The sequence below is a fragment of the Pseudozyma hubeiensis genome (genome assembly GCF_000403515.1).
Source record: "Pseudozyma hubeiensis SY62 DNA, scaffold: PHS58, whole genome shotgun sequence".
NCBI lineage: Eukaryota > Fungi > Basidiomycota > Ustilaginomycetes > Ustilaginales > Ustilaginaceae > Pseudozyma > Pseudozyma hubeiensis.
In genome coordinates this window covers 903,235-927,416 of record NW_012133840.1, presented here as the reverse complement: position 1 = coordinate 927,416, position 24,182 = coordinate 903,235, and the positions used below count along the sequence as shown (strand labels likewise).

Genomic DNA, 24,182 nt, shown 5'->3' with positions numbered 1-24,182 from the left:
TTTTTTTTTTTTTTTTTTTTTTTTTTTTTTCAGGAGAATGGTTCGAGTGAGGTTTTGCGCAAGTGTATGTAGTTTTTCCAGCGGGAAGGAGAAAGGGGAAGAAGGTGGTTGTTCAGTAAACTCGTAAGTCTGAAATGATGTAGAGAGGGCGAGGGGGGAAACGTACATGGTGTGTAGGATGCTACCAATGGCAGAAAAGATGGTGTGGAACAGCCCGGCGATGGCGGACACGATGCTGTTGAGACACGATGCTACGGCTGCACGTTACGATGACGACGTGGTAAGGAAAAGAAGTTGGTGATCAATACAGGGTCTCCTTATTGATGCATGAGCTAGATGAGAACACGTACCTCCCATGATGACGGATCTGGTGTGGGTTAGGCTAGGTGATGTCTGTCGTAGGTGAGGTTTTTGGAGATTCCGATTCGTTTCGGACAGTAAGATGATGCGAATGGGAGGGAGTGAGCAGTATCGTCGGGGAGAGGATGGCAGTATAAGTATCTTTTGGTTCCGATCCATCCATCCGGTGCTCTGGGGCGGAAAGGGTCCTCGAGGCCAGCTCGATGATGTCTCATGTTCCTGTGTTCAGCTCAACGCAGGAGGGCTCGAATGCGCAGTTCAGCCTGAACAAGGGCAAGGACAGGAAAAACCTTGACAACCGTCTACCTCATCATGCCTTCAGCCCAACGCTGAACCGTGCTTTGCAATCCCAGAGACCGAGGGAGAGAACACCGAGGGAAAGCTTGGGCTTGTCGGCTATCGGAGTTTTGGGCGCAGCAGCTCAGCTGGTGCAGCGTTAAACGACACAGGGACAGGAGGTCGAATGCAACAAAACAAGGTTTTTGGTGGACTGTATGACGTCCTTGTCACAGCGGAGTGACTTGGGGGGGACGGTGTCTCCCGAATCGGACAGCAGTTGCGAGCTTGCATGAACACACACACACACACGCGAGTGTGACATCGATGTTTTTTTGCTGCAAGTGAGGAGTGAGGAGAGAGAGAGCAGCTGATACGTCTCCGGTAGCGAGGCGCATACGGCTGCCGCGTGGCTGAGTCACTTTTTTTTTCGAAGCCCGGCACAGCGATTCGCTTTAAGCTGCACCGGTCTTCAGGGTCGGTTACTGGACAATATGCAGGCCTCGCTTGTGTGCTTAGCTGTGGGTCTCGAAAAGCCATATTGCACTGCCTCACGACCCGCATCACTATGTGCTCTGTATCTCTCGAGCCATCCCGCTCCCTACGTCCAAGATGAAAAAGTCGTCGAGAAGGGTCAAACACGTCACACCAAGAGTCGGAAGTGCTTGCCGAACCACCACCCCGGCTTTTCAAGCGCTGTGAATTTCCCCCAAGGGTCCAGCGTGTGTTGTAGGTCGTGATCCAACTCCAGGATGCGCCTCTTTCAAAAAGGGGCAAAAAACAAAATTGCGACGTCATCACACTTTTTCTTTTTTCTTTTCTTTTTTTCTCGGATGGGCGTTGCTGCCTTTGGAGACGTGTTGATCGCGGTTGCTGCCGACCGGGTGATGATGCAGATTTGGAGGTGGTGTCTCGATCTTGTGCAGTTTGCGTTGCACATACAGGTGTGAGTAGGTTGAAGAGGTGAGGATGCCGGTCCGGCGGTATCGCCGACTCTTCTAGCCAGATCCAAAGCGTGTCCGTACCACGCACGTGTCGAGTGCCGGGTGCTCTCATACAGGAAGCTCTCTACATCACAGACCCGATCACAACAGTGCACGTCGCACACCTTCACTTGCGTGTCTCAAAGCAATAACAGAAAAGAGGTGGTAGGCGTGTGCATGTGGTACAAATCAAATCATCTCCAGGAAAGCAGCTCCGTCCCTACCTTTTTACATCATACCAGCCATCTGACCCAACGCAGCGCCCTGTTCTGGATACTCCTGGATGAACTTCAGCTGAGCCCTGCTTGCGTTCTCGTAGGTCAGCGCGTTGATCAACTCCGGCTCCGTCCTGGCGATCTTTGCGGACCTCTCAAAGTACTCGATGGCATCCTGAATCTTGCCCTGCTGCAGACTCAACTGCGCCAACGTCGCCACCGCCACATCGCAGTCGGCATCCTTGTCCAACGCTTTGCGACAGAGCTCTTCCGCCGCCCCGATGTCCTGCTTCCACTGGAACAGCGCCAACGCCTTGTTGATCATGGGCAGCACGTTGGTCGAGCCAGTCTTGGAGGACTCGATCTCGATGGCCTTGTCAAACTTGTCCATCGCCTCCTCGAACTTCTGCTGATCCAGCAGCAGCTCGCCGTAGTAGTTGTACGCTTCCGACGACGTGTCAAAGTTTCGCAGCAGCTTGCGGAACGCCGCGGTCGAGTGACCGATGTTGCCGTTCTTGTAGTGCGCAACGGCGTACTGCACCTGCGAGAAGATGAAGGTGTCGTCGAGCGAGGTCGACTTCTCGTAGTCCTTGATGGCGGCGTCGAACTCGCCGAGGATGAAGTTGACCTGTCCGCGGTGGTAGTAGATGTCGGGGTCTTGGGCGTCGGCTTCGATGGCCTTGTCGAAGTCCTTGAACGCTTCGTCCTTGTCCGAGAGCTCCATGTGCACCGACGCCTTCTTGACCCACGACTGGACGTAGTTGGGTCGCAGCGACGTGCTGCGTTCCAGGTCGGCGAGCGCTTCCTTGGCGTTGCCGATGACGAACTTGAAGGTGCCGCGCATGTTGTACGCGTTGGCCTCGAGCTCTTGGTTGCTGAGTCCCTGCTCGATGGCCTCGTTGAATAGTGTAAATGCGTGAGGGTAGCTCTTGGCATCCAAGGCACCGTACGCCTTGAGCAGCGTCTCGTCGCCCTGACTCGGGCTTTCGGGCAAAGTGGGCTTGGGCTTGGCACGGAAAGCTTCGAGGTAGGCGGTGACAAACGTGGGCGAGGGGAGCTTTGGCTCGCGGCTCTTGAGGATGTCCTGTGCCTTGCCTGTAGCGAGCTTGCGCAGTACACGCTCCACGCTCTCGGTGGCCGTCTGGTCCTTGAATTGCCCGAGGATGGCGACGGCGGTGAAATCGGCCAACGAGTCGAACAGCAGCTCTGCTTTCTGCTCGCCGATCCCCTCCTCGCCCTCCTTGGGGTTGCCGAGCTGTTCCTTGGCGACAGCACGACGGTTGAGAGCCTTGACGTAGACGTGGTCCATCTTGAGCGCCTCGTCGCAGTCGTCTACCACCTGCTGTGGCTTGCTCAGGTTGGCGTAGCAGGCGGCGCGGTTCGAGTAGAACACGGCCATGGGGTGGGCAGCGATAGCCTTGGTGTAGTGGCCGATGGCCTTTTCAAATTGACGGTTCGAGTAGGCCTTGTTGCCAAGAGTCTTGAGGTGCTGTGACAAGCTCTCGCGCTTTGCCTGAGGCAACTTGAGGATTTCGGCTTCGGGAAGCTCGGCAAGCTGATCATCCGTCGCCTCGTCGAGCAATGGACCTGATGGGTCGGTTGGCAGACCATCAGCACGTTGCGACGAAGAGTCGGTGGTCGAAGACCCGCTAGCTGTACCGGGTGTCGCACCAGTCGTCTTCTTCTTTGTGCCCTTCTTCTTCTTCTTCTTTCCTGCAGCGCTGGCAGCGGCACCACTAGATGAGCCAGCCTTTTCTTCGTCGTCGCTGTCGGTGACAGTACCCTTTGCTTTCGCCTTGGACGACGATCGAGAATAGAAGTAGTAGCCTCCGAGGGCAAGGGTACCCGTAGCGAGAGCGATCACCAGTGTGCGGTTCTCTTCAACCCATTTTGAAAGTTTGTTCGCCGTGTTGTTGGCGGTGACCTGTGCACGGTCGGCAGCTCTTGCTGCCTGTTGTGAGGCCTGCTGTGCGTTGGGAATCGGCGCCATTGTCTCGTATGGAAGGTTCGCCAGCGCACCGTTTTATGTGTAAAGAGGGAGGTGTTGGGTGCGACGTACGACGACGGAAGGAAGGGGAGAGAGATTTGTGCGTGTGGAGTGTCCGGAAGCGAATGAACGACGCTCGATTGGCAGGCACAGAATTTCCCGGTCAGAGACGGAAAGGCTGTAGCGGCCCACAGCGAGAAGAAGCTGCGCGAAGAAATCTTGTGTGCTGCGTCTGCAAGCCTGCCAATTTCCCTGATCTGCGAGGACAGAGCGACAAAGGGTCAGCCGTCATCGTGCTGCGAAATTGTTGACGTGTTAGACCTCGGCTCTCGACCTCGCAGCCTATTTCGTGCTACTCGGGGAGGCTTCCGTGCGGAAAGAAGAATGTGTTGCTCAGCGCCGGTCATGTTGCCGACTCAGCTCCGGTGTCCAAGAGATAGCTTAGGGTCCTCATCTTTGATTTATCCAGCAGCAACATAGCTGCTCTCTCAACGACATCGGACGCTGCTCTTCATCATACATTTGAAAGGTTCCCAAGATGGTGACGTTCGGAGATATCCAAGAGGCGCACGGCCGCGTCGCGCCATACACCCACTACACGCCTCTCCTCACCAACCAGGCGATCGACACGCTCGCAACGCAAGCCCTCTTCGGCCCAGCCTCTGCTTCCCCGTCCTCCCAAGCACGCATACGCCTCGGCTTCAAAGCCGAGCATCTTCAGCGAGTAGGTGCCTTCAAGTACCGCGGCGCCACCAACTCCGTCCTCGTCCACCTCGCCGCCGCCAAAACCGAACACGAGGCATCTTCCACTTCCTCCCGAACCACCGACTTCAATCCCGAAAAGCTCGTGGTGGTGACGCACTCCAGCGGCAACCATGCAGCGGCGCTCGCGTGCGCTGCCAAGTCAGCTGGGTGTATCGCCGCCGTGGTGATGCCGGACAACGCACCCAAGCCGAAGAAGGAGGCGGTGGCGGGGTACGGTGCGAGGATCACGTTTTGCAAGCCTACGCTAGAGGCGCGTGAGTCGACAGCAAAGGCAGTGATGCAAGAGTATGAAGCGAAAGGGTATACGGTCAAGTTTGTGCATCCTTACGATGAGCCGTTGGTGATCGCTGGGCAGGGGACAATGGCGTTGGAGATGCTGGATCAGGCACCGCAGTTGGAGGCGAGGGCTGCGTGCTCCCATGCAGCCGAGGTTCAGTCGTCGAATGCAAGGACGCTTCATGGAGCGAGAAACGTTCCTCCTGCTGGTCCGAAGGCAGAAGCAGCTTGGCAGAAGAGGCCCGACACCGAGCCCGTATTCGACATAATTATCGCACCTGTCGGAGGAGGAGGCATGCTCTCTGGCGTCTCCACCGCGGTCAAAGGAGCCGACGACAGAATCATCGTCATCGGAGCTGAACCAGATCTCGTCAACGACGCTTTCCACTCCTACCAAACAGGCTCAGTCCAAATTCCACCCCAACCGCCCAAGACCATCTGCGACGGCCTTCTCACCTCGCTCTCTCCCCTTACTCTCGAACACATCCAGAACAACGTCGATGGCATCGTCACAGCTCGCGAGGAAAACGTGCTCAAAGCACTCGATCTGCACTGGACGCGTCAGAAGCAGTTTGTCGAACCAAGTGCAGCCGTCGGCCTCGCGACCGTTCTGCAAGGCTTCAACGAAGCAGCTGAGCAGCAGACCGGCGGTATCCCCGCCGATGAGACGGATCGATCGCTCTGGGGTATCCAAGATTGGGTTCGTCACGTTGCCCAAGAAAAGACGCAGCGCGGCGAGGCGCAGCCAGAGATCCGTATTGGGATCGTGTGGAGCGGAGGCAACGTCGAAGTCGGCAAAGTAGCAGCCAAGTTTGAAGAGTACGGATTGTAATTACCAAGTGGAATCTACTCTTTGGAACCGGGCGGTCGTAGCGGACCACCGACATTGCTACCGTCACCTTTACCAGAATACAGCTGACCTTCGCGATTGTCCTTGTCCTGCTTGTATTGGTCCTGAGCGATCTGTGCACTTTCCCTGCAGTTGTTAGCGGTGGCGGAGGAGGCTTCAGAGGCGGAGTCGTAGGTGATAGGTACGTCTAGGCCTACACGACGTGCGGTGAGACGGACACGCTCTTCTTCGGTCATGTCGGTTGTGGGGTTGTATCGCTGCAGAAGTTCCTGTGTTGTGCAGCCAGTCATTGAAAGTCTGGTTAGTCATGTATCGCTATTGAATGTTCCGATTCGAGTAGATGCACTCACTGAATGCAATGCCTTGTTTTGCAGGAAGACATGCAGGTTTTCGAGATTCTGCTGTTGAATCTCTGCTGCCGTCTTTGATGGCGCGATGAAGGCATGGTATCCGCCTTTGTTCGATGACGAGTCGGCGCTTTCGATATTTTGATACTGCTTCTGCAGATATGACACGAGAGGACCGGTCTTTGCCTGTATCGAGCAATGAAGGGAGGAAGAAATTGAGTCAACCAGAGACCCGTAGGTTCAGAGCTGTTAGCAGGAGGCACTTACGGTGCGTTCCGCCTCCTGTACGACGCTGTCGTACAGAGCCTTGACGGCTGACGACCTTCTTGTTGTTGCGAACATTGTCACGGTGGATGAAGTGGTTGCAGAGGGGGAAGAACTTGCCTAGATTGTCACGAGAAGGTGTTGCGTACGAGGTCAAGGGTCCTAAAGTCCGCCTTCCGAGCTTCCTGCGTTTTTGTCTCGCGCGTGTGTGTGATTTTTCACTGCGACCTTGAAGGCGAAGAAAAGATATTCCAGTCTGTCCAGTCCCCTCCTTTCTTCTCAACCACATCAATCTTCAAGACATCTCGCAGCCAGTAACACATTCACTGGCTGCACTGTTCGACACAGTAAGTCATCTCACCAAGCGCCTCCGATCGTAACCTCCCAGGTCTCTCGCACAGCACGGGCTCCGTCACCGTCGCCGCACAACCGACCCCGGAAAAACCTTGACCATCCCCAAGAACAACGAGGATGATATCTACCCCGATGGGCGGACATAAACACCCCTGCTCCTTCTCTTCTTCCTCTTAGCTCTAGTGTACAAAATTGAGCGGAGGTCGGTAGACGCCTTGTCCTCTCGGACCACGTGTATAAAAGGGGAGCAGGCATTTGTTGATATCTACATCGGATACTGAGTTTTGTTCTTTGGGTTGGTCAAGGTTTTCTCATTCCAGCTGGGTATTGGGTACTGTGACCATTGGAGGGTTATGACAAAGAAGAGTATTGTACTGACTTAGATAACGATTTCTTTGCCACTCGTGTATCCGCCGCCGCGTAGCTTGTCCCAAATGACATCGATGATGACTTCTTCTACTTGTTGCTGTTTGTGTGTGTCTTTTGTGGGTCGTAGCGCTTGTGAGAGGCTAGTATAATCGTTCAATCAAGCTCCGCATTCGACATTCGACGGAACACCACGAGCGTCTTGTCAATTGTTCTGTGTTTCGCACTGTCAGCACGAAAGCCTCGGCAGCCAACGCGTTGCAGATCCTCTCCGATTGAGAAATCTCGGAACGCGGCAGCGCCAATGCGAGTTCAGGGTCCTCCTCCTTCTCACCGAAAGTGTTGTTCTACCTGCTCCCCATCTTTTCATCCCGCCATTCTGTACCACGCTTCACGCGCGCACACTGCCACCATGAGCGCTCCGAATGAAAGTATCGTCACATCTGCCTTAGCACTACCCTCCGCCGAAAGCAGCTCGACCGCACCCCCCACGGCATCCAACACAACCCTCGTCGACGCATCGGGTGCACCATCAGCGGTGACCACAGACAAATTGACGGTCACGGACGCAGACGTTGCAGATGCTGGCGCGTTGAGGTCACAAGCTTCTGAAGCTGTTGTGACTGGACTGACACCGGATCAAGTGATGCAGGAGCTGAAGGAGAACGGATACGTGGATCAGCTGCGACGTCGGATGTACGATGCTTTCTTGGCTAACGAGAAACCTTCGATCGGCCCCACTGCTGTCGCTAACCCTGTTCAGTCCACAAGCGGTGTCTCTAGCAGTACCATCCCAGTCACTGCTGCTTCTACGATCAGCGCGTCTCCCGCTGATGACTCGCTACCAGCACCAACCCTCACTCAATCCATAGCCGCTCCTCCAACCATCATCCCACCCCACACCAACGCCCATTCTTCCTCTTTGGACATCGGAACCAAACCCCCCTTCCTCGCCCACCTCTCTGCCCTCCTTTCAGACCACATCACCTCCGACCACGGCAACCTACGTCTCCTCCTACCAAGAGAGCAGCAGAATTCCCTCCTCAACAGCCTCGATTCCGCAACCGTACACCATCCCCACAGAAACATTTTGGGCGATGCTACAATCTACGAATTGCTCGTCAAACACGTCGTCACAGCCGCGAGTGGAGAAGAAGAAGAAGAACAAGGTACGGGAGGTATGCTGGATAGAGACGAGGGTTGGGTGGGGAAAGAGGCGAATGCGAGGGTGAAGGAGGTGATCAGGGAAATGATGGTGAGATCGAGTGCGAAGGAAGGCGATGATGATGAGGGAGATGAGGATGAGGATGAAGATGAGGAAGACGAGGATGGTGAGGAACGACAAGGAGCGGACACAGCCACACAGCCACCACACAGCTCCCCACTGGACCCTACCCAACCATCATCATCAGTTTCAACCACCGACATGGAGCAAGACTAGTGTCACAACAACCATCGAATCACCGACCAACCCTTTTTCACCCTCACCCTCGCCTCGCCTCCTCCCGCGTCGCCGCAAAGCGTCGCCGTCAGCAGGGCTAAGTACTGCGAACCTAACGTCTCCACCAACTCGACATCAAGCTTGTTCCCCGCACTCAAACCCAGAGACGCCATATCCTTGGCACCAAGCTCGATCTCCAATCCTGCCCGCACCTTGGCTACGAGCAGCTGCGAGAGCTCGCTCTCATCACCATGCTCCGCCTGCTCGTCGTCTTCTTGCTCGATCTGCGCCAGTCGATCTTCCAAAATGTCGAGCAGACCAGAGACGAGCGCGGTGGTCCAGTGAGACCAAACCATCCACAACGAGTCAGAAAGGATCGAACGGAAGCGCATGTGTTCCTCTAGGTCAAAATCCGGATTGTGGGAGTCGGTGTGCAGTTCTCCCCCGGACGAGGAGCGCGCATAGAGACTTCGGTCGGTGCTTCGACGTCGGTGCAAGGAAGCGTGAGACATGCGATCGGACTCGGTGATGCCGGAACCGCGCACGGGACTGGCACCGACAGCGGCGAGGAGCGGGTCGGGTGGTACGAGGTGATGATGGTGGTTGTGACGCGTATGGGTCAGGTCCAGACCTTCCGTGTCGGAGGAACTGTTGGTGCTGGTATGCTGGTCTTCTATCGGGATAGCTCGTGCGTGGACACCGCTGGACAGACCACCATTGACGTGGGTGGGTGAAAGGTCAGAACCAGCAGCTAGAGCGCTGCGTCTCTCCTCTTCCTCCTCATCTTCGGCTGCGATCTCGAGATCCTCTTGCTCGTCCAAATCATCCTCGTCGTCGTCGCTCTCGTCCTCCGGCATCACCAGAATACTGGCTCGGACGCCGCCATCTCCTCTGATACCAAGCGGCAACACATAGGCGGCAGGAAGGCCATACCGCCAGTGACTGGGTAGGAACCACCACCCAGCCAGCCAGTACCTCAAGAATGCCAATGCTGCGCTCAACGTCCCAGCGCCGCTGCGACGGGGTGACCGCGCGGACGCTCCGCGCCATTGCGATACGGCACTGTTCTGCGCTAGCGTATGTCCATAATCGCCGTTGATTTCCACTTGCTGATCGTCAGATCGACGAGACGTAGATCGAACGAGCTTGTTCCTCGACTTTCGTCGGCTGATGCACGCCGATGCGCCTAGACGCTCCGCTCGTTCGGCGTGACGTCGCGCTTGTGCATCAAGCTCGTTGAAGGTCGCGAACTCGCGCGTCGTCCAACTCTGCGCCTTCAGCTGCGCTTTTGGAAAGCCACGTCCACCAGCAGACGTAGCGGCGGACGAAGGACGAAGCACGGTCCACAGCCGAGCCATGGTCGAGGCATCCTCAAGACACGCTTCGACCAACAGCCCGTGCGAGTCGCGAGTGATGAGAGGGGTCAAATCGAGCACGCTGTCGAACAGATGTGGCTTGTCTAGCAGAATCTTGTCCGTCGACCAGGCGATCCAGCTCGGCTCCAAGAGGACTGCTGCACTGTTACCACGCCGTTTCTCCTCATCCTCCAGTGCTGGAATATCATGAACGCCGATCTGTCCTTTGACCTGGACGATCCATCTACGCGCAAAGGATTGCAGATTTTCGTGCCTCTTGCCTGACCTACCGATGCCCAAGGCTACGAGGTCCGCTAGGTTGTATCCGAGTTGCGCGGCGTGCACAACGGGTGGAGAGGGAGAAAAAATGAGCAGACGATGACGAGGTAGCATGAGCTTCTTGATGAGGTGTGGGAGGAGGGCGCCGAGCGAGCCGCACAGAGCTGGCATGTGCGAAATAGGGTCATGAAGTAGATTGCGTGGGTCGCGACGACGCCTCATGCGCAACTGCTTCATGCGTTTGCCATCCATCTTTTGGCCATCTTGCACACTGCTGCTTCCGACGTGAGGTTTGTGCATCTCGTAGTACTTTTTGAGTGGCGAAAGATCTTTGGGATCACGTGCGAGCTCGTCAGCCAATGTTTCGAGATTGGAAAGATGAGGGACGATGGCGAGTTGCTGCGCCAACGAAGAGGCGTACTGGTCGGCGTGCCCTTCACACTGGAGGATCAGACCGACGCTCACCATGCGAGCTCCACGTTGGTCGGCTGAATCTGCAGTGTCATCGTTGAGCTGAATGTTACGGAAGCACGCTACGCCTGTGCTGCCTTTGAGAGAGGTCTGAAAGTAGATGACGTCCTTTTCGATGAGATGCCCGCCGCTAGGAAGCACTTTCCATTCGACTCCGCTGAGGTCGACTGCATGATGAGGATCGTGGCTCGTTGAATTACCCTCCTCACCGTCGTCGACGTCGATGAGCTGGACACTGTCGCGAGCTCCAGCTGGTGAGGCAGGGGGATACTGGTAGTCAATCTGATTTCCGTGGCGAGCGTGAAACCGTGCCAGAAAGATGGTGAGAACGTTTGCGGGAAGTAGGCTGAGGTTCGGCGCCGAGCTCGGTCCTGCCTCTGCTGAGGCAATCACCATATTGTTGACGAACTCCTTCCCGAGATGATGTCTGTGGTCTGTGTGCTCTGTGTGCGCGGGGTGATGGATGCAATGGTCAGGGATGGCGTAGATGGACCAGAGCAACACTGAACGGCTGACGGCTCCACGCCCTTTCCGAACTTTCATACTTCCGTGCAGCACACAGGGTCCCAAAACAGCTCAAAATTCCTCTTCTGCGTCGCGAATTCCGGTCTTGGTCTAAGCGCTTTTTGCTCTTGGCACGGAAGCCGGCGACGAATGAGACGCGAGAGATTTGATTGCAATATCACACTTTACCGCAACCTGTGTTCGCACTGCTCAATCACCGTCCCGACAAACACACAGTGGAGACCAGACGTGACCAATCTTTGTAGCCGTCACATCCGCCATCACACGTCGGCTGTATGGCCGATCCGGAGATCTACTTTTGAAGCGCATTACGTCTAGAAAGGGCCAAAATATTGACAAAAAGGCGTGAATTCGGCTGAAGGCGACTTCGGACAAGCCGAAAAGCCAAGCGCTGCGAATCGACTGTCGTTGTCAAGCCGTGATGATCGTGGGAAGGTCGTTTTAGAACATCTTGTTCATGGCCTGCAGCGAGACCTCGACACCGAGGAAAGTGGCTGCGTTGGCCGGGAAAGCACGAGCCATGGCAGGGCCGAAACCCTTGAAGAGCGCCTTCATGCCGTCCTTGGCGACCGTCTTTCGTGCGCAGTCGAGGAAACCGCTGTACGTGCCGTGAGGAGCGCCCTGGTAGCGAGACTTGATCACATCGGGAGGGATCGCGAGCGCCCACATGGCCATACCTGCCAGACCACCTGCGGTGAGCACATTCAGGAAGTTGAGCTGCTGAGGATCCTGTCCTGCGGGCGTCAACAGACGCTTGGATGCTTCGTACGCGCAGAAGTAGGCGGCCGATCCTGGACCGTCACGGGCGAGGGTGGCACCGGTACCGCGGAAGATCGACTTGAGACCGCCTTCCTTGTACAGCTGGCGAACGACGTCGACGGGACCGTTGTACGTGGGACCAGTGCTGCCACTCTGACCTTGCAATTGCAAGAGCACTTTGACACGTTCTGCTGGTCCGGCAACCATGGTGGTGGGGATCGCACTGAAGAAACCGGCAAAGGCGAGCTCGGGAATCGAAAGCTTGGGGTCGGTACGGCTCGGGGTCATGGCATACACCAGCTTCTTGCCCATATCATACGACCAGAAGGAGAGCGCAAAGATGGGGGTGACTCCGATCAGAGGTGGTCCCATACCACGGTACATGCTGTGTGCGGTAGGAAGCAGAAGGAAGCCGTCGGCGTCAGTTTTTCTCAGCCGTTTGTGGTGCGAAGATGAACGAGCGAGCTACTTACCCCTTGATACCATCCGCCTTGATCGTCTGTTTTACCACATCCAGACCACCGGTGTATTTGCCGTCGGCTGCCGTTTGCAGACGTGTCTTAGTAAGATCGAAGGGATGCCCGACGAGAACGGAGCAAACACCACCGAAACCACCGGAGAGGAAGGACTTGACCGACGAGGTGGCCTGCTTCTTCTGCTCGAACTCCTCGTCCTTGATGGCGGCCGATGATTGATCGTCAGCCATCTTGTATTATAACTTGAGGAGGAAAGAAGGGCCAGAGGCGATTGACTAGGACGAACGGAGAAGTTCGATGGAGATGCTTAATGCGTGCGTCCGAGTGGTCCAATGTGAAAAGGGCAAGGACGAGCTTGAAGCTGAGGGTCCAGATGATGATGGTGGGAAGGACAAGACAGGATGGGCGACGAAATTGCGTTCACACTTCCTTGTGCACCGGTTGCTGCTCTGACGACGATAACCGGAATTGACCAACTCCAACTTGGCGGGCGAGAGTGCGGCTGCTCGTTGTTCATTTTCGACTGACCGACCGCGACCAGGCTTGAGGATTTTCGCTACCCCGCTCTCCCCCATTTTCGCCGAAGCTCCTCGTCAGAGATGCAACACCTGTTGTGCCCGGTAGTCACAGTTTCGTCCACTTGGCGGATCGGTCAATTCTGACCTTGCCAGTTTTGCCGTGTCTCTCTCTTTCTCCGCACCGAATCTCAGCCTAGGCCTTCTTCCCGGCCTTCCCGACCTCAAAGGTCGACACCGTGATGTTGTGGCTTGCATTTTCTTCCCATTTCTTCGCGTGTCGTCGCTGATTCACCTCGCTGTCCCGCTCAAACTATTTCCGACCTTGTCCGCTTTGCTTGCAATGACGGATCGGGGCCTAATTCAAACGTAGGTGGCTCGCGGGGCCCCGAACGGCTGCAGATACGTGATCCAGAGTGAAGCATTGCCGCAGTTGCCGCTGCGCAATCTCGTAGAGGAAGTTGCTGTGCGACCGGCACTTTGAAGACTGGAGTGCCGGTCGGTCTGTATTCTTCGAAGCATCTGCAACTTCGCGTCACCGAACTCCAGAGCCAATCAGATCAGGGTCGCCTGAGAAGATCAGCGCGTGAAATTGACTTGAAGGATTTCGATCCGATCGGGATGCCCGATCCCACGTCAGATCAGATCCGCCGATAGGTTCGTTGTTTAGTGCTCCGAATGTCAAGCTCCGAATGTCAAGCATGTATGGTAACAAGGACACAGCTGTTGATTGACTAAAAGTACATTGATTTGATACGGGCGACAATGAGAGGCGGAGTGCAGGATACTGGTCTTGGAAAGCATGCCTATTCAATCGCAGCTCCCGTCAGTTGGACCGTCCAGCCATCTTTCGGAGAGGTGTGCTTCGGTGCATGGGAAGGTCGGCTTCCCAAGTCGTTGGTTGACCTCGTTGTGAATGCCGCAAAGCCACTTACGCAGAGAAGGCCCCGAACGTACAGCAGTGGCGAGCTTCAGGCTACGGTCTTCCCAGCCGCCCTCCTTGTCTTCACGCCGATATTCTTCTCCGAGCGCTTCAGCGCAAGAGTGGCAAGGGTAGATATGTGGTAGTGCACGGAAGAGGGCGAGCATCGAGCTTTGCTGCTGAGCCGAAGGATTCTCAGGGAAATACGCTGCGGAAGAATGAAGCAAAGTCCAGGCAGATCGACCGAGTTCTTCGCCGTCAGGCGGGCAAGTCGTGGACGCTGACGATGTGGCCGCGATCGCCGCAGTCGGTAGGGCCACTGCAGCAGCTCCGGTCGTCGATGCTGCTTTGCCGCTGGAGCTATCTTTCGAGCTGGTACCAGCAGATGGGATTTTTGTGCCTTTCATCGCTGCTGTGAAAGCAAGCTTTGAATTGCAAGCACGACATGGCTTGCCGTCCGGACCAAGCACTACCTGGGCCTGCTTACTCGAGGAGAGGACATTGTCGGCAGTAAACCCTTTACTCTTCTCGTTCTCGGCATCTCGGGCAGAGAGAGCTTCAGTCTGGATGGACTTGTACCCTGTCGGGGCCACTCCCCAGTCTGCGACACCATCGGGACGATCGATACGCTTGGGCTCCCAATCATCCAGCTCGTCCTCCTTTGACTGTAGTTTGAAGTACTCTTCCCGGATATCAATCCTCTTTCGATCCTTTTTCATGCGCAACTCCTCCTCCTTTGATATTGTCTGCACCTTTGTGGCGTTGTAGTCGTATCTCGTCTGCGTCAGGCTGGCCAGCCCAAAGCTAGCTCCGACCATGGTGGCCAGAAAAGGGAGACCGAAGAAAAGAAGCGGCCTCCGTCTTACCTGCGGCGCCAACCTCGCCAGCAGCGAGTTCGACTTTCGCAATGGCTTCGACTCGAACGTCGGCATCGTGAGAGGAGCGGCTAGTGCCGTGAGTCGCAAGGGGTCGTGAACAGAAGAGGTGATTGATGCTGGAGAGGTGGAGAAGGAGCAAGCCGCCACCATGTGTTCAACCAAATCTCTGTGTGCTGCGGACCATTCTGCCCGTCTTCCGAGAGAAAGAAAAACCAAAAGAAGAAGCCCAAAAAATGTGGAGCTTGAATTCTGTTTCCGCGGATGCTCCGACGACCTGCATGAACGTGTCCCACGTTGAGCGAGGCTCGGTTACGCCCTTTCTTCTCATTCTCGCTTTCGCAAGGCTTGCTCCTCAACACCATCAACCGGTCACTCGACCCCAGGTAAGCCCAAACATGCTTACACAAGTGCAGTGATGCCAGTCCTGACATCTCTGCGTCAGAGCCCGACCTATCTATATGTCAAGGTCTACTGCCTGTGTGCGCTTGTCACACTCTTTCAAGCAGCTCCGGTGTCCTCTCGCATTCCGCAGCTGGGTCAGACTCTCCAGCTCAGCAAGTATAGGCTCATTCGGACAAGGTTGGGACCCCGCATCGTTCCTGTGGAGGAAGCGCTTCCAGTGACGACTGAAAGCACGCCGGTCGTGCTACACGCCGATCCATCTCGGTCGCCAAATGAGGTCATCATCTCCAGCGACGTCTTGGGTCCGGGCGAGCAGGGATCAATCGTCAGAAGACTTTTGAGGCGCTGGTCAGGCAGGGCGAAAGATCTGGCACATGTCAAGCGTCTTCTTTCTAGGGACGCTGCCGATGTCAAGGCGTATCCGGAGCTTGACTGGGACGCAAACGTACGGAGGTCATCAGCATTGCACCCAGAAGAGATCAAGTTTTTGCGCAGAAGGCAAGATCTCTTGTCATCGCACGGAAGGGACGATCTGAAGCGCTTTCTTGAGCTGCCTGCTACGGAGCAAGTGCATCCTTGCGATGTACCGCTCATCGCACTGGGCGGTTCCGGCGGTGGCTACCGGGCGATGTACGGATTCGCTGGCGTGATCGCCGCCGCTAAGCGAGCCGAGCTGTGGGACTGCCTTTCGTGGGCCGGCGGTGTCAGTGGAAGTTGTTGGACGCTGGCTGCTTACTACACCATTGCCTGCCAAGACGCCGAGCGTCTCGTTAGGCATTACCTCGCCGTCGCAAGCGAGCTGGCTCACCCGATGAGCGTACATGCCCTCGATACGGTAGCCCGGAGTAGTCGCGGCGTCTACTTTCTGCTCGGTCCGCTTGTTCGCAAAGCGCAAGCTGGCATCGTCGGACTCGGCATCATGGATCTCTACGCTACGCTGACAACAACGTATCAGTTTCTGTCGAGGGAGCCAATAGCAAGGCTCAGCAGGGCCAGCTTCCAATTCTCGAAAGTTTGGTCGAGATCTGGGATCAGCTCCGGACACGAACCGCTGCCCATCTTCACTGCCGTTCGTGTAGCTCCCCGAGACGCGCCAGGTGTTCGACCTCGTTCCGACTCGTCTCTAAGCAAAGGCCAACCTCCGAAGCGCGCTCTCACCCAGCATCAAACTGCAGCGTCAAAAGCAGTGACGCCCAGCAAGGCTCCGAACCCATCTCCCGCGTCATCTGCGCAGCTGGCGAACGGCGTCGACAACACTGCAGATGTCTTCGCGCTGCCTGCTGCTAAGGGCTACTTTCAGTGGTTCGAGGCAACACCGCTCGAAGTCGGAAGTGCCGATGTGCAAGGCTACATACCCACTTGGGCTTGGGGCCGACCCTTCGTCTCTGGTCGCTCGCTGAATCGACGACCGGAGGGGTCACTTTCGCTTCTTCTGGGCCAATGCACGAGTGCCCCGGCAGGTCCGCTCACAGGTTACATTTCAGCGCTCTTGGCTTCCTTGCCAAAGGGCACTGTCATGTCGCGCATTCTGCATTTCCTCAATAACTTTGTTCGGATGAAGCGATGGGAACGGAGGTGGGGCAATCCGATCCGTGCGGGTGACGAACCGAACCCTTTCTACGGCCTCAATGTGTCACCCGTACCCAAGGTCAGCGACAAAAAAGCGTCGAGCCCGAGCATTCTCGGCATCGGAGTCGACATACTGCACACGCCGCGCTTGCGACACCTCTTTCAGCGTCGTCGATCCCGGCCAAGTTCGTCTCCTGCCGAATCAGCCAACGAGCAGTTGCAATCAAAACAGTCCACCGAGCAAACAGCATTGGAGAAAGTTGCCAAACGCATCCTTTGCGAGTCCGAATGGAACGAATACCAGGAGCTCTCGCTGCGCCTGACCTCGGAATCCTCGCACCTGGAGCGCTATATCGCAAACAGATGGTGCGCCAAAGAAGCAGCCTACAAGGCCTTATACCCGAAATACATGGTCTCGTGGAAAGATCTCTGCGTTCGCAAACACGTCTCTTCAAGCGACGTCGTCGGTCAGCTCGAAGAACAAGGACTGCGCACGATGAAACCGGCCTTGAGCTTTTCAGACGAATGGCGGTCCAAGCATCCCGACATTTCGTCGATACCCAAATTGCACCTCAGCCTTTCACATGATGGCGAATACGTTGTGGCCAATGTGTTGGCAGAAGAGTCTGTGGATGTATCAAACAGGCCGACAGCGCAGAACACATCGGACTGGAGCGAGCTGCGTGTTTCGCTGCCGCTACATGATTCTCGCATAGTCACACTCGAGGACGGTCCCGACTTGCAGCTAGGTAAACATGGTACAGCGATTCCAGCTGACATCCCAGCGCGGCGTACACAAAGGCCGGAAGACGACACCAGTGCGAGCAGCTCGTGGGAGTCCCAAGGACGCATCAGGCTCATGGACTCGGGCATGTCTAACAACCTTCCCAACCACATTCTCGCACGCAAAGAACGCTCCGCCGATATCATCATTGCCTTTGACGCCTCCTCCGACGTACAAGCCGGCTCGGCCATGCGACGCATTCACAACTTCGCAGACGATTGCCAACTCACGCTCACGGATCAAACGCACCTCTTCGAACCTGTCCTACCTCTACCCGAGGGACAGGGTAGGACGGTAGACCGCACGATGGAGCAGAAGTTCCTCGATCAGTATGCCAGAGTGCTGCAGGGAACACGAGAGGAGGACGGCTCGACGTTCTGGTTGATATACTGTCCACTTTTGCCGAACCCCACGAATCCCGCGTACGATCCGAGCACGTCACCTTTCAGCAACTCGTACAACCTCGTTTGGACACCAGCACAGGTCAAGACGTTGCTCACCACTTCGGAGGCGAATTTGGAGCTGTATGCGTTGCAGATGGTCAAGCAGGTCATGTGCAAAGTGTATTACGACAAGAAGACTGCTCGTCTTGCTTCACAAAGCTCCGCCGTGTCGGCTGTTTTCGCTAATCCTTCTCGCGATGCATAGGAAATCCATCTTCTTCCACATCATAACCCGCGTCTGTGTGATCAAGTATTCTTCAGCAACCAACCATCCACCCAATCCGCGCCCTGATTCTGTGGTCCCGAGTTGCTGATATGTCGCCAAAGACTTTCCAACCTTCTGACAGCCTTCTCCCTGTTCTCCCCCGTGGTGTCCGGTTTCAGCACCTCCTCGATCGTCTCATTCAACACGGGAGAGATGCCGTAGACGTCGTCGATGTAGCTCGAAGCATCAAAGTGCTTTGTGATCTTCTTAATGACCGTTCTGCCTCTGTCGTCGATGGATTCGGTTTCGGTGACGTCGGTGGATTCGTCACGGCCTGTGGTGGCGAAGATGGAGGAGAGGGCGGCTTCGGGTGTGGGAGCGTAGACGCCTTCCAGGGTGGATGGGTTGTCGGGGCGAGGGATGACGAGATCGCGTTGAGATTGGGTGGAGGATTGCGCTTCGGCGAGAGAGAGGTGCAGGGCTGCTTGTTCGCGGCTGAAGCTGGGATGGGAGGGCGAGGGTGGACGATAGGTGGAGGAGAAGTTGGACAGGACCGCGGAGGACAGCGAGGCTTCCGGTTGAGACGGTGCTGAGGATTGAGATTCCGCGTCGAGCAGAGAGAAGATGTCGTCGGATTGAGCAAGGGATGCGTTTGCCGGTGGGTGCGGAAGTTGACGCGGTGCGGTCGTATCATTTGTAATGTGGGAATGATCGTTGCGAACAGATTCGTGTAGAGGAGCGTCTAGTTGCGTGTACGTGTCGAACGACCTCATTTGAGCCAGACTCCAGCTTTGCCAGCCTGCGCTTTCCTGGCTTGCATTCCAGCTTTGTTCGAGTGTGCCTGCGTTGCCAACCACATCGCTACCACTGGTATTGTCATCGAGCCTCAACCCTCTTTGAAAGTCATCAAACAACTTCTCGCCATCTCGCTCCTCACCGACGGCACTTCCACCAGTCCGGAACATTCCCCTCTGAGCTCCACTCGATCCACTCGACACACCACTTGCTCCACCCGCACGCAGATCCTGCACGAGCCAATCTCTCAACTCACCCCCACCCGCTCCCACTGCTCCACCTTGGAAACCTTCCTTCCCTCCCGCACCCATACTCTGCATGACCGAATTCAGCTGCGAAGACGCCATGCTCGATCGTAATGCTGATGTCAGGGTCTGCGCTGCGCTGCTCCCCCCAGTGGTTGAGGACGTGGATTGAGATTGGGATTGTTCATCGCTGTTTTGTTGAGAAGAGGATGCCTTGCCTTTCCCCTTTGATTCGTTTGACATGTTGGCAGGGCGAGACCACTACGCACTGGTCGACGATAGCCCCGATGGGCCAGCAGAACTGCGACGGATTGGAAGTCAAGATTATGTCGATCAACGAATGTGATCGATGATGTATCCAAGAAGTGAGGTGGTGGTAGTTGATGGTGTTGGTGATGATACTTGGAAAGCGTCATTCCACCGCCAATCCGTGGACCCTTGAATCCGTGTATCCGCGTGAAAACTTTCCCGGATGCCGGCGTGCCGCACAATGACAGCATCCACATTCCTAACGCTGATCAACTCTGTCTTTTCACTTCACAAAAACACACACATTGAAGCACGAAGCTTGTCTAGGACGTGCAATGCAGGATCATGACTCGGAACAAAGGAAACAGTGATGCGTCTAGTGCTACTATGAAAAGAGACGGAAGCTGCGATGATGAGATGCTAGGGAAACAGAGACGGCTAAATCAACAGCGTGAACAGGACCGCAACAGGGGATGAACGGAACAGAAAGACATTGTTGATGATGATGGTTCTTGATGGGTATTTGAGATGGACAACCAAGACAGTGCTTCATAGTGGGAAGAGGTCTGGACGCGAGACTTTGGTAGGGAGGGAAAAAGATGCGCAAGCACATATGCTTGAGGAAGGTCATCGAACGGGTGGATACGATCAGAAGTTGAGTATCTGCTTAGAATCCATCGGCAATTCGGCCATCTTGCATCCTAGATGAACCTCGAGTGTCCTTAGCATCTCGACATCGCCCCTCGGTCCACCTGAAGCAGTGACGACGTTGACGCACACGCTCGGTCTGGCCATGCCACCGGCTGCAGCGCAGCTGATCTTGTCCTTGTACTCCTCAACGGAGCGTGGCATATCGTAAAACACGACGAGCGGTACCTGATGCACCTCTTTCGGGTTGACGGCCATGTCACACACCACAAGCGCCTTGCTAGGTCGGATCGTCGCGTTGTTGACGCCGCCGTACCCATTGGGTGCGGCGAAAGTGTCGCTGCTGACCATGTGGTTGTTGCCGAACTGCGATAAAGCCGATCGAAATTTGGCAAGAGTCTGCTGCCGCGTGTACGAGTTCATTTCGCGGTTGAGACCCAGCGACTCGATGCCTTTGGACGAGAGCTTGTAGATCAACGCTTCTTGCGTGGCAACGTTTGAACAGTAGATGACCGTCTGACCAAAGTCGATGTCCTCGAGCAGATCTGAAATGAGATCGAGCTTCATCTCGCTCGCCGGGTTGTGCGACACACCTTGCGCCGAGTTCGCTGCGCCCATTCCACCACCAGAGGTGACAGCGACATAAAGATAGTACTGGCGCAGCCCTTTCAACGCCGACAACATGCCATCTTTGGTAGTGCTGATGCTCGAATTGACTGGATGGGCGCCGAGCGCGTTCGTGGGCTGGGACAAGTCGCGCTGCGAGCTTGGCATCTGCGGGCCCAAGCCAGCACCGTGTGGCTCGCCCATGATGGACGAGCCGCCCGGACCGGATGGCATGGTGCTGCTGCCACCAGCCCCGCCACCTGCGCCATCACGACGAACGAGCACACGAACAGAATCACGGAGATGTATCGACTGTGCAAAGTTGAGCACATCCTGCGGCACGGTGTTGGAGAACAGCGCGACCTGCCGATCAATCGTGTTAGAGCCTACGGAGCCTCCAGGGCTCTCGTTGGCATTGTCGAACGGCGAAAAGATGGCATTGCCAGCCCTTTGAGGGAAGCCAGGACTGAGTCCGCCCGCACCTCTGGCAACAATTCGGGCTGCCGTAGGCAAGGGAAGCACCTGCAACATGGTACTCACGTGGTCAGCTAGATTTCGAGCGATGAGTTGATCCACCTCATCCAAGACGACCAGTCGAACCTCGCCGGGCTTGATAGCAGAGACGCCCGGACCTTTGCCGGGACCGTTCAAAGACGAGGCGTTGTTGGTCATGTACGTGAAAAGCTCGCTCATTTTTTGAGGCGTTCCGACAACGATGTGGGGCCATGCCTGGACCAGCGACTGTGCTTCCTGATGCACGTCGATGCTGCTGGCCGCGACCATGTGGACGCGGATGCCGAGCGGTGCGCCAAGACCCAATGCCATACGCTGTGCCTGCGTGGCCTGGTCCACGGTCGTCGACACAATGAGTGCAACTGGACCGCGATTCGAGGCAGTCTGGCCCGGACCACCGGTTTCGTTGAGCACATTGAAGACCAGCTGCAAGGATGGAATTACATAAGATGCGATCCTCTCCTGAGTCGGCGGGGCTTGCGCGATAATATCACTTCCGCGCAGCAGGAAGGGCAACGCGCGTTGCTGAATCTTGTTAGGTGGTCCGAGACCGTACTTGAGGATGGACCGGAGCAGGTCGGGGTGCAGATTGAGATGTTCCCACTTGGAGATGACGGCGTTGGGTTGCACGATTCCGCTTCCGGGCTGAAATGCGCTGCCGACACCAGCTGCACCTTCTTCGTAGCTCGTGTTGGTAGCGAAGCTCGCTGCGGCTGCGCCTCCGCCCTGATTTGGGCCTTGATTATGAGCATTACCACTCTGAGTCGATGGGTTCCATCGTCGGTCAGAGTTCTGATTTGGCCCGCTCCAGCCTCGGTTGTTGCCGGAAGGTCGCGGGCTGAAAGCGCTCGAATTAAATTGCCCACTCGGGTTGCTGCCGATGCGCGGCGACGCAGCACGGTCCAAGCCGTTAGGCGCGCCTAGCTGCGGTGTTCCGAGCATACCTCCGCTTGAGGCGAGGCCAAGGCCAGCAAGCGAGGGTGCCGAGGTCTGTCCAGCGCTGCCCAGACCGTTGCCTTGCAGCGTGAGCAAGTGAGAGACACTGCTGGCCAGGGCGCTGACCTGAGCGTTCAGGGAGCGCACGTCTTCTGCTGTGGTGCCGCTCGCCGATGCAGCGGTAACCTGAACTGAAGTTGCAGCATTATTGGAGAGACTCGCCGGCGGCAGACCTTTGGTGCGTTCGAGCAACAGCGAAACGTTGCGAGAGATGCCCGAGATCTGGCGCGAGAAATCCTTCATGCCGCTCTCGACTCGAGTCAGGCGAGCAAGCATGTCTTGGATCGTGGCCGACTCACCACCGTTGACCTCTTCAGTGTGGCTGCTCGGCTTGTCGAAGATGTAGCCTGCAGACACGGAGCGAAAAGAAGGCTGATTCGGAAAGCCCGACGCGCTGAGCGGACTGCCTACAGGAGATTGAGCAGTGGGTGGGCCTCCACTTCCGAGAGTTGCTGCTGTGGGCGAGAGCAAGCCGCCAGGTAGATTCATGTAGGAGGGCACCGCCAAGGTCGGCGTCGCTCGTCCAGCCGCCGCTGCAGCGAGGTCTGCACGATTGCTGCGGCCGAACGAGCCCGAATTGATCCCGGGAGACGTGGGATTGCTAGTATGACGCATCTGGCCGACGTGAATTTGGCCTGCAGAAGCAAAGGCAGCCCTGGCACTCGCGTCCATGGGACTGTGGATGACTTGAGCCGAAGACGATCGCTTTGAAGCGAGATCGAACCCACCAAAAGTAGCGCCAGTCTCAGGATTCTGCGACGTTTGTGGATCGACGTGATTGCCTTGGCTGCTAAATGGCCTTGAAAATGTGGAGTCGGCGATGTCGCGACTCGCGGGATGCATCCAAGAATTCGGTCGAGGTCTGCCAGATGGAAAGTTTCCTGCCTCGTGGCTGAGTGCAGAAGTTGGTCGACCAAAGGACAAGGCTGCTACCTGGTCATCCTGATCGAAAGCGTGTTGAGCATCGAGAAAGAGTCTCGGCGTGCCGAATTCGGTTTCGCCGCTGACATTGCCGTTCCGCTCGTGAGAACCGGCAGCATTCTCCTGCAGTGAAGGCGATCGATGAGGAAGGTCAGGTTGCGCCTGGACCGCCGGCAATGGTGATCCAGAATTGGCCGAGCGGAGACTGTTCACCGAGGCAGCAAGGCTGTTGGACCGACCGACGTCCGCTTGCCTCGGACCGCGAGTGCCTGAGACGCCAGCAGCTCGAGTACCTCCGATAACACCAGGTCGAAGCGCTGCATTGTTCATCGCAGAGTCGAAGGATCGAACGGCGTCCTCGGCGGTTGCGTTGCCGGCGCTCCGAGCAGAGATGGCAGAGTTGGAACGGCCAGGCGCGCCAGGCTTGTTGGGCAAAGGATGAGCGCCGGCGCGTGGAGTCTCTTCCCTGTTCGATGCGTTGGCCTGAGACTTGCCTGCGTCGTTGCTGCTCTGTCGGTCCGCTCCCGATGCGACAGGCCCCGTTGGAGCTGCGTTCGTGGACCAGATGCTGTTGCCTGGAAGAAAAGGTGAGACCGACATGGTGAAACTCGGTGATGAGCAGATGGGCGAGCTTGACTACAAGCTTCCTCTGAGTGTTCTGCACAGCTTGGTGGGCATTCGATGGTTGAGGCTGTGACGCTGAAAGAGGCAGCGTCGTGATGGCCGAGGCAAGCAGCTCAGTACGATGTATCGTTCTTCAATCCTTGTTCGTCAGGTTTTTCGTAGATTCGCCGCCGAATTTCGAACACCGAGTTCAGTGTCGCGGCGCGATTCGTTGCAGAAGGACCTTGTTCCGACGAGTTCTCAGACGATGGCACGAGAGCGCCGAAAGGGTGTTGGTGTGAGGCGAACTTGATTTGCGACAAGCGGAAGGCTGGCGCTCGAGCTCAATTCTAGCCGAGCCAAAAAAGAGTCGACTGCTTGTGCGTAGACGGACACGTCTTCGACCGGCTGAATTCCGACTCGAACCAACACTTTCTCCCCAGTGCACTGGAGCGCACTCTCGGACCCCGTTTCTTTCTTCGATTTAGGGGTCCAATCAGCGACCAACAGCGAAGCGCCGCCGAGCCAGCACGGCACAG

The 24,182-nt window shown here is 56.3% G+C and overlaps 12 protein-coding genes across 12 annotated transcripts; 4 read left to right on the top strand and 8 right to left on the bottom strand.

Moving 5' to 3' along the window:
- Positions 1-220: 220 nt before the first annotated feature.
- Positions 221-880, top strand: PHSY_006495 (protein phosphatase 2c; the record flags this gene model as incomplete). Its single annotated transcript, XM_012337097.1, has 2 exons — positions 221-280; positions 683-880. 2 exons carry the CDS (start codon positions 221-223, stop codon positions 878-880), a joined length of 258 nt encoding a protein of 85 aa, XP_012192487.1.
- Positions 881-1,847: 967 nt separating this feature from the next.
- PHSY_006494 (hypothetical protein) lies at positions 1,848-3,824 on the bottom strand (the record flags this gene model as incomplete). Its single annotated transcript, XM_012337096.1, has 1 exon — positions 1,848-3,824. The coding sequence occupies one exon, from the start codon at positions 3,822-3,824 to the stop codon at positions 1,848-1,850; it is 1,977 nt and encodes a 658-aa protein (XP_012192486.1).
- A 535-nt stretch (positions 3,825-4,359) lies between these two features.
- On the top strand, positions 4,360-5,694 carry PHSY_006493 (threonine dehydratase catabolic; the record flags this gene model as incomplete). The annotated part of the gene is made up of 1 exon (XM_012337095.1): positions 4,360-5,694. One exon carries the CDS (start codon positions 4,360-4,362, stop codon positions 5,692-5,694), a length of 1,335 nt encoding a protein of 444 aa, XP_012192485.1.
- A 14-nt stretch (positions 5,695-5,708) lies between these two features.
- Positions 5,709-6,401, bottom strand: PHSY_006492 (hypothetical protein; the record flags this gene model as incomplete). The annotated part of the gene is made up of 3 exons (XM_012337094.1): positions 5,709-5,981; positions 6,063-6,245; positions 6,327-6,401. 3 exons carry the CDS (start codon positions 6,399-6,401, stop codon positions 5,709-5,711), a joined length of 531 nt encoding a protein of 176 aa, XP_012192484.1.
- A 946-nt stretch (positions 6,402-7,347) lies between these two features.
- On the top strand, positions 7,348-8,484 carry PHSY_006491 (hypothetical protein; the record flags this gene model as incomplete). Its single annotated transcript, XM_012337093.1, has 1 exon — positions 7,348-8,484. One exon carries the CDS (start codon positions 7,348-7,350, stop codon positions 8,482-8,484), a length of 1,137 nt encoding a protein of 378 aa, XP_012192483.1.
- A 2-nt stretch (positions 8,485-8,486) lies between these two features.
- Positions 8,487-11,132, bottom strand: PHSY_006490 (hypothetical protein; the record flags this gene model as incomplete). Its single annotated transcript, XM_012337092.1, has 1 exon — positions 8,487-11,132. The coding sequence occupies one exon, from the start codon at positions 11,130-11,132 to the stop codon at positions 8,487-8,489; it is 2,646 nt and encodes an 881-aa protein (XP_012192482.1).
- Positions 11,133-11,555: 423 nt separating this feature from the next.
- On the bottom strand, positions 11,556-12,579 carry PHSY_006489 (hypothetical protein; the record flags this gene model as incomplete). Its single annotated transcript, XM_012337091.1, has 2 exons — positions 11,556-12,258; positions 12,347-12,579. The coding sequence occupies 2 exons, from the start codon at positions 12,577-12,579 to the stop codon at positions 11,556-11,558; spliced, it is 936 nt and encodes a 311-aa protein (XP_012192481.1).
- Positions 12,580-12,624: 45 nt separating this feature from the next.
- PHSY_006488 (hypothetical protein) lies at positions 12,625-12,924 on the bottom strand (the record flags this gene model as incomplete). Its single annotated transcript, XM_012337090.1, has 1 exon — positions 12,625-12,924. The coding sequence occupies one exon, from the start codon at positions 12,922-12,924 to the stop codon at positions 12,625-12,627; it is 300 nt and encodes a 99-aa protein (XP_012192480.1).
- A 750-nt stretch (positions 12,925-13,674) lies between these two features.
- Positions 13,675-14,718, bottom strand: PHSY_006487 (sulfhydryl oxidase; the record flags this gene model as incomplete). The annotated part of the gene is made up of 1 exon (XM_012337089.1): positions 13,675-14,718. The coding sequence occupies one exon, from the start codon at positions 14,716-14,718 to the stop codon at positions 13,675-13,677; it is 1,044 nt and encodes a 347-aa protein (XP_012192479.1).
- A 361-nt stretch (positions 14,719-15,079) lies between these two features.
- PHSY_006486 (phospholipase A2) lies at positions 15,080-18,067 on the top strand (the record flags this gene model as incomplete). The annotated part of the gene is made up of 1 exon (XM_012337088.1): positions 15,080-18,067. The coding sequence occupies one exon, from the start codon at positions 15,080-15,082 to the stop codon at positions 18,065-18,067; it is 2,988 nt and encodes a 995-aa protein (XP_012192478.1).
- Positions 18,068-18,108: 41 nt separating this feature from the next.
- PHSY_006485 (hypothetical protein) lies at positions 18,109-19,032 on the bottom strand (the record flags this gene model as incomplete). Its single annotated transcript, XM_012337087.1, has 1 exon — positions 18,109-19,032. The coding sequence occupies one exon, from the start codon at positions 19,030-19,032 to the stop codon at positions 18,109-18,111; it is 924 nt and encodes a 307-aa protein (XP_012192477.1).
- A 972-nt stretch (positions 19,033-20,004) lies between these two features.
- On the bottom strand, positions 20,005-23,640 carry PHSY_006484 (translation initiation factor; the record flags this gene model as incomplete). The annotated part of the gene is made up of 1 exon (XM_012337086.1): positions 20,005-23,640. The coding sequence occupies one exon, from the start codon at positions 23,638-23,640 to the stop codon at positions 20,005-20,007; it is 3,636 nt and encodes a 1,211-aa protein (XP_012192476.1).
- Positions 23,641-24,182: the final 542 nt, after the last annotated feature.